We start from the raw sequence: 8,711 nt of genomic DNA on the forward strand, positions 1-8,711 counted from the left end.
CAGAATAAATGGTTAAACGTTCTTTGAAAATTCGTTTAAAGCCACCGAGTTTAGACTAATTTTGGATCGGGCTCAAAGCAATTACTTTTAGTGGATTTTTTTCGCAACTCCGCCGATAGTGAAAAAGGATGAATTATTTATCAGGGAGTGGAAAGAAGGTCTGTTATCAAGCGCCGTGACGTCCGCAGGAGAATCAACGACCTGGATCGTCCTTAACGGCGACGTCGAACCCGATTGGGCCGAAGCTTTAAACTCTGCCCTGGACGACAATAGGTTATTGACTTTGCCCAACGGCGTGGGAGTGAAGCTTGGCTCTGGGACTAAGTAAGCTCGCAAAATTTCCTCTTCGTTGGTTGATAACCATGGCTCTCGAAGCGTCAGATAAAACCTCGACTTTCCTGACATTAGAACAGTCTATCAAATTCAGTTCATCCGTGATCCTCGTGAAGCAGCTTCGATTGATACAGATGTCTCTTAACACTAGATTTACGTACAGTGGGTCGTATTAATATTCGGACGCCATCGTATTTGAGAAATATTTATTCCGTATCCTTCCTGTTTATTGAATTAATGAATTTATAGTTTTTTACTAAATCAGAACACTTTAGGTTCTACAAACATAAGATTTTTTTCACATAATTTCTATAGTTTTATTGTTAATTGATATTAAATGGACTAGTGCTTAATTCTGACGTCGCAAAAATATTGTCCGAATATTAATGCGGCCCACTGTAGCTGTTTTACACTATTTTATGCAAATGACAGTAAGACATTTATTCTCAGACTTTAACGAGTGTTACCGTAACATTTGTCGTAAGTAGCATATGTGTTGAATAAAAATGTGTTAGATTAAAAAAAAATTTAGAAACGCAAAAATATTAAAAAAATATATGTTAAATTAAAAAATTCTCGTTATTTTTACAGTTTCGGTAAACGCCGACAAACCCAATGTTTCCATTGTTCTTTGCACAGGTTTATCTTCGAGACCCACAAATTAGCCGGCGCGAGTCCAGCCACAGTATCGCGATTAGGGGTGGTTCATTTGGGTTCCACGACCCCCACAAGCTTGCTGGTGCCCTCGAAATTAGCGAAGCTGTCGGAAGCGGTGAAAGAAATGGCAAACTCCCATCTCTGTCCCGCCATCGAGGAATGTTTGAAGATCAATCAAGACACTTCCTCCGCTTCCGGTCTAATGGACGCCGTACTCTGCCACTTGAGGGCCACCAATACACACACTTCCGCTTCTTACGGGCTACTCGCTTCTCTCTGCAGTCAAATCGGAGATGAAACGGCTAGAAACGACTTGGCTCGTTTGATCTATCAATTTACCGACTGCTGGCGAGTATCTCGATCGTTTTGGGCTAAACCAGTTACTCTGTGTCGTGTTTTCTTTCAATATTATTTGCTGACTGTAAAAATGATTTTACGATTGGTTGAATGAACGTGACAAATATATCTTCTTTGAACAATCTTTCCTTTTCAATTTCGAGAATTTCCACAAAATCAAAGTGATTGTCAGTGATTACTACACGCCCTAGTAAAATGAAGTTTATTCAAATGTATCTAAATGGAAATGAATTTTGAAACTGCTAAAATCTATTTTAAAATTGTGCGGATTTTTCATTGAATAAATGTGAAGTATATTGATTTTACATTTTTCAGTTACATCTTTTTCTTTCCAATTTTTCTCTCACTAGTTTGACTCAGTTCGTTGTAATTTAAAATCACAGGTGTCCAAATCCGCAAAAGCCATGTTCTGTGTTGTACAATGGAATGACTGATCGACTGGAAGCTGTTCAGGACGTTGATGACTCCGTGGATACGGATGACGGATTTGTTTTGTTGTCAGGTAACGTTCGCTTTTAACGAATTCAGGACTTCAATGAAAAAAAAATATCGATCTTTAGGCGAATAAAATTTCGTCACGTCTTTCTCTAAATAATTAAAATTTCTTGCTAGGTGACAACCTCTTCTGGTTAGAATAAAATGGGAAATGAATAATAGAAAATCAATGCTTACTTTTACTTTGTAACTGCATTGTAATTTGTTCTATCTATGTAGAATCCACAGCTAATTTTTCTCAATACTTAAAGCATTCCACTGAATATGGCGGCTTTTCTTCCCGATTTTCCAGACTTCCCTAAGAGTGCATCGATTTTCCGCCGCCACTGTCATTTCATTTTTATAGGCGCCATGAAGGTAGCTCTGGCAAGCGTCTTGCCATGGATCCAAAACAACCAACCGATAATGATAAGGGGCCCAGAGGGTTGCGGCAAGACCGCCCTAATATCCGTTATTCTTTCCACGATCAGAAGCAACGAGCCTTCGACTTTGATAAAGGGATCGTCCCTTTACGGCGCTCAGGATTTGGTGACGAAGCTGAAGAGGGGGTGCGTGCAATTGAACTCCTCTTCTCATGGGAGAACGTACAAACCACGAAGTGGATCGAGAGTGATCTTGGTCCTCGAAGACACGCATCTAGCCTCCAAAGACTTACAGGTGACTTTCTCCTCAATTTCCGTTGATACCACCGAGAAAATCAGATTAATCCTTTAATTGAATGGAAATTTATACTAACTTTGCAAGTGCATAAATATTTAGGAATTGATGCGGGAACTGCTGCAAGAAGGGGGATATCATGAAGAGGACCTGGAATTCGCCAGAATTCCTTTGACCGTTGTGTGCACTGCAGATGCATCGACTAAATTGCATCCGAGATTGGAGGCTCTTCTATCGACTCATTATCTACCGTAATTATTATAATTTCTTTGAGACTTCGATTTGAAAGTACTTTTACAATAGAACCGTTTGAAGCAAAAATGATGCATACTTATTTTCTGCTTGCTTGATTTAATATTATTAAACCATGTTCGATGCAATATTTCATTTGGTCTTCCTTATTATTTTTGGGTAAAGCTTAAAATTCGTTTACATAAAACACTTTTGACAAATTTTAATGTTATTGCATGTTACAGAACTTTTAATTCATCCTTCGTTATCCACGAATGAACTTTTCTCACTTATTGCATTTTTACTTTCGACGGTTCGATTATAGATACGATTACAGTCGTACACTAAATTACTCTGCCAAGTTTTTTATATAAATTCGAAGACATATAGAGAACTTATTGACGTTGATAATGATAGATTTGCATCAGCATATTTTTGTGTAAGATTTGTCGTCGATTTTTTACATTGAAGTTCGTTCACTACTGCACTTGTTACTACATTGAATCAATAGTCGTTGAGCTCGAAGGTATTCATGGTATCGAAGGTATCCGAGCCCGAAGGAGATTGCCGCAGTTTTGGACCTGCATCTGAACGGCAGCTTAAGCGGGGATCGCAACCTGATCGGATCCTGGATCGCGCAGATGGCGCCGGCCGTATTGGAAGCTTTCGAACTAATGGAAACTTGTCGAGATTTGCCTATCAAATGGACCCCGAAAGATCTGATCCAGTGGGCAGACAGTCTAAAGTGTTATCCCGTTCCGGAGAATGAAACATCTATCACGGGCTTCCTTTTGGATGCTGGACGACGTCTCCTCCATCCGAGGTATCGCCTCCAAAACTTTGATCTTCTCATTCCTCTGAATCCTTCTTTGTTTTCTGAACACTACCCACAGAGCGCAGACTTTTCCTCGATAGTAATGCTATCCTGTTCAAAACACTATAATTCTTATAGTTTAATCAGTTAACGGCTCTTGAGGTGTATACTCATCGTAGCACAGAACATTGAGATTTCTGCGTGTCGGGTATACTCGTCAGAGACAGCTAACTGGGTAAGAACAATACTTATTAAACTTACGTTTTATAGAAGTGTTGTATTTAAAACAAATATGGAGAAAAACAGACACGTATAATATAATTGCAGCAATACACATATGTACTTACAATAAACGTAAGTGCACGTTTGCCTTTGGGGGTATCTTTCTATTTTACATAACCTCATCGAAATCGATGCACAACCATAATTTGCACCGACTTTCTAACGCCGAGTCTTAAGAAACAACTGAGAACAGCCTTGGAAAAATCCTAATTTTTCTTATCAAAAGTTATAAACAGAGTGTCCCGGAAATCATAGTACAATCGGGCAGGGGGTGAATCCACATAAAAAAAGAAGGAAATATTTTGGTATAACATTTTTTCATCCGGAACTCCGTTTTTGTGATAATCGACTTCAAAATTCGTTTAACGTGTAAACGATTTAATACAATTTGCTTGTCGTGTATTATTAATCAAGTCAACAGAAGATTACTGAGGCATTCGAAAAATTAAAAAACGATAACAACTTACAATCTGTCAAGATGTCATTAATTCATCGAGCAAACTTATGTATGCAGCAGCTAGGAGGATATTTTCAACAATTATTATAGCATTGTAATAGTAGTAGTAAAAAAAATAAAAAATAAGTAATCAGTAGACACACTTTGTATCGTTTCAACCGTACAATTATCACTGTTTGTAAACACTATTCCGGACAGAGACAAGCAGATTAGTGAAATACACGACAAGCAAATTGTATTAAATCGTTTACAAGTTGAACGAACTTTGAAGTTGATTATCATGTAAGCGGAGCACCGGATGAAAAAATGTTACACCAAAATATTTTCTTCTTTTTTTATGTAGAATCACCCTCTGCCCGGTTGTACTACGATTTCCGGGACACCCTCTATATCTTATAGTAATTACCCCAAATCGCGTTTGTCGATCTACTCAGATTAACGTCGAAGGATCAGTCACGCTGGGAATCGATAGTGCAGTCGAAAGTAGCAGGACCGCCTATGTCTGCTGGCGACGTGTACATATGGAAACGTGGTAATACGGGTTTATCTGCGTTGGACGAGGAACAGTGGAGAAAGGAGATAATTAACGCGGCTGCGAGATGCGCCAGAGAAGGCGATCCGGTGCAAGCGTCGATCTCGTCGCACCTGTTGCGCACAGTGGCCGGTGAGCGCATTTAACACGGTTAACTTTACGATATTTTGCAAACGAGCTTAATCCGGCTAATCGTTCGGGTCCTATACGATCGACCAGCTGTTTCAACGAGATCCTGCACCGCCGCTGCAACGCGTTGCTTTAAACTATTAACCCCTTTGCTCCCTAGCGGTGTCCTCTGTTGCGGTGGAGCAAGGAGAATTTACTTGCAGTTACGTAAACTTAATTGACAAATGAAAATTTAATTGCCAACACGATCCTGGATCGAGAAACAGCTGTTGCAGTCTCTACGAGATGTTTGGTGATTTGTTTTCAGGCTGTTGACACGTTGGTTCTTCATTCGTAGCTTTTAAGACTCGGAATCAGGGTGGTCTAGTTAATAGAATCGAAACTACAGAGTTTGTTGTATTGTTCGTTCCTTTCAGTATTTTGAGTCTTACAAAATGTAATGAAAATTCGTTTAGACCGAGTCGAAAATTTGAGCGATTACTGCTTTAACACTTTTAAATTCTTCAATTCTGATGGAACTCAATTTGTCAGTTAATTTATTAATTTTTTCAGTTATAATGTTCTAAATGATCAAAGAGTGAACGTTTAGAATCTTTCATATTGGGAAACAAAGGCTTAAGGAAAAGTACAAGATGGTATAAGAAGTAGATGTAAATATTATAATTGATAAAATGGCTACATGCCACGGGACTTCAATATGTTTTTAATAGTTTGAATATTGCACAGAAGCCTTTAATATGTTCATATTTTGCAATGCTCTATTTAAGAATGTAAACATGAATTTCAATATTTCCTGAAGGATTAAGTTGGGCCTTCGGAACGAGCTTAAGAGGTGTGATTTTAATCGGACGACCTGGAGCAGGAAGGAAATCAGCCGTCAGACTCGCCTCCGTCTTTTCTTCCCTCAGACTGGTGGACTCAGGACCTGGTACAGTATCGATTATAAAAAACTAAGGACTATACCTCTTGATTTCATAAAATAGCATAATCAATGATTATCTTACGATTCGTATGCATTTATGGCAAAACTGCATGGCTGATTGGCAACATATTAAAACGACTGACCATGGAAATACATTCTCATCTAACTTCGGTTTCTTACGATTACTCTTAGGAGATTCGCGTAGTAATAATCATGTATGTAGATTCGTCCCACATAGTGGTTAACAAGTGGTACTTGCTAGGTCGCGGTCGAGCATCGATGAAAGCCGCAGTCCAAGCTGCTGGCGTCGACGGCGAACCGACCCTACTTCTGCTGGAAGAGCATCACATGAGAGAAAATGGATTGGCTGTTTTGGCGAGCGCAATAGTGTCACGGGGTGAGCTACCAGGACTATTTACAGCTGAAGAGCTGGACGGTTTAATAGCGCCACTGGCCGACGTGGCGAGGAGGGAAGATTTCTCGAGCACTTTGGAACAGTACCTCTACCACAGTAAGTAGATACCGATCCCACTTGGACAACAATACCGATAGGGGATTAACCCATTACACTATAATAACTAGTCAAACTTGCAGTGAAGATTTTATGCAAGCTCTACTAAATATGAATATTATTAACTTCTTCTACGTCGAAGTAAAAATAGATTCTTCTGTCATGAAAGTATAGAATCGAAGGTAAATAAAGACAATATAGGAAAAAAATTGTCTGATCCTATTAGGTAAATTAGGTCCTGATAAAATTATTAAGTACGTATAAGTGCTAATCATCACAGCATGAAAGGCGCGATAGTGCAAGGGGTTAATTCTATTAAAAGCGCTACTATCATCGTCTTTGCATAGAATCCTCTGCTAATTGTTGATTATCAACTATAAACAGTCGCCGAGTTTTCTTAATAAATGATCTACTAGCAATTTTTTAATAGTTGAGGATTTCACCAAATATTGTTCACAACAGTACTGTTACCCATAACCCAATAAATGATTTAGATTGAATAATCTGACAATTTCTTTAAAATTAGTTTCGAAAAGAAAATCATCGAACTACCTTTAGACACAGTTATTAAAAAGCTTGTTAATAGGTATTATTGTTTTCTGACAAAGTCAATTCTTTCCCTGTTAAGTAATTTATTGGAATTAGAAGGCATTGTTAATAAATGTCTTCCAAACTCGCGGTTAGTTAACAGCTTCGTCATAGCTGGTCTCTAAACTTCCAGGATTGAGGAACTACCTAAAAGTGGCAATGATCCTGGACAGTGGGGAGATAAAATCGTCTTGGCTGACTCGATCAGGCCTCCTGAAGCACTGTGGCTTGATCGGCCCAGGAGTGGGCAGTGAATGGTGGTCCAGCGAAGGACCCCTAACCGAACTAGCCCGCGAACAAAATGGCGAAACCGACGATTCCGTGGATGCTTCGCAAGGTGTCAAGGAGTTGGTGAAGGCCCACCTTCAAGCTCCGCGGCATCAGCAAGCTCCTGCTCGATTCTTCGCGTTGCTACACACCTGGAAACACCTGCACGTGATCTGGAGCGAGGATGTGGAACAGAAGTTGAACAGTCTTGAGGCTGGGATCGGGAGATTGAAGGAAGCTGGGGAACAGGTGGCGAAATTGGAAGATGAAGTCTCCGGGCAGCGCCAAGAGCTCGAGGTACTTTTTAATACCTGTCCGCTGTGCTATGCGGTGCACCGCGAATTAAAACTTTTGTAATTACTTTCGGAAAGGCTCTCCGTACTTGTTATTTCGTGCGCTTGTTGCGCGAACGGTTATACAAAATTTGTCTGCTGGGATTTGGAGAGAAGATGGATCGACGTAAAATTTTAATTGACGTAAAAATCCGTGCATTCTATACAATGCAGACTTTTTATTCTGTTGCGTTTTTATAAATTACTACATGCAAATGGTTTGCAGTCCGCTTGTGGTTCAGGGAAATATTTATTCTTAATTCCAGCATCCTAAATTTGGAAAATAATTTTTTTTCAATGATTCTTGTTGCTTCTCCAGAACTGGAAGAATTATTTTCAGGCATATAAAGCAATAACATCTATTTTAAAAATTATTTCCAGAACACAGCTTTCTGACAAATGAATAGGTGAGATTTAAATGTAGAAACTCTGCAATATTGGGCATAATACTGGTGGCAAGGTATAAGCTTTTGAAAATTGAGAGACCGCACAATTAATCGTTGCACGATCGTCGTATTCCAGGCGGAACAGGGTCGAGCTAACGCAGCTTTAGAACAAATTACAGCCACCATGAGGGGCGCAACGGGACAAAGGGGTGAGATGGCGAACCTGAAGGCCGAGACTGAACGAGAGAGTGCTGAGCTAGCCCGCAGGAAGGTACTAACCATAAACCATTCTTACTACCACTGGAACAGTCAGTTTGATAAAAAAGAACGTGTTTGAAAGGGCATAGCCGATTAAGATGGTCAAAACTGCCCTTAGAGGTTTTTCAATGAGTCATACACCGTTCGATAACTGACCAATAAAAACTCATCTGTGTAAAATTTTACCCCTGTAACTTGTCCGTGAGGGTAGTTACAGGGTAAATTAGATTTCGCGGTTTTCCGGCATTTTTCCATCTTTAGCGTCTTTCTAAAATTTTGAAAAAAATATGGCTTATTTTGGACATTAAGCCGCATGTTATAGAACTTTTTCAGATTTTTCAGTTGCAAGCTGTGATTATCAGAAATGAAAAACCTCCAAAAAATCGGAAAATTGAAGATTTCTCACTTTTATATTATATTCAAAACTTTTATATTCATTCCCTGATAAAGTACTATCACGGCTCGTGTACTCAATTTTTCTCAGATTTTTTGCCAACCTGCAA

General features: G+C 39.4%; 1 protein-coding gene across 1 annotated transcript; it reads left to right on the plus strand.

Moving 5' to 3' along the window:
- Positions 1 to 91: 91 nt before the first annotated feature.
- LOC144477504 (cytoplasmic dynein 2 heavy chain 1-like) lies at positions 92 to 8,221 on the plus strand (the record flags this gene model as incomplete). Its single annotated transcript, XM_078195229.1, has 11 exons — positions 92 to 324; positions 973 to 1,338; positions 1,731 to 1,849; positions 2,189 to 2,499; positions 2,602 to 2,750; positions 3,275 to 3,553; positions 4,718 to 4,947; positions 5,744 to 5,872; positions 6,129 to 6,377; positions 7,099 to 7,529; positions 8,087 to 8,221. Coding segments are annotated over 11 exons (2,631 nt in total), but the record flags the coding sequence as incomplete, so codon positions are not given.
- Positions 8,222 to 8,711: the final 490 nt, after the last annotated feature.

Source organism: Augochlora pura, unplaced genomic scaffold, assembly GCF_028453695.1.
Source record: "Augochlora pura isolate Apur16 unplaced genomic scaffold, APUR_v2.2.1 APUR_unplaced_158, whole genome shotgun sequence".
Taxonomy (NCBI): domain Eukaryota; kingdom Metazoa; phylum Arthropoda; class Insecta; order Hymenoptera; family Halictidae; genus Augochlora; species Augochlora pura.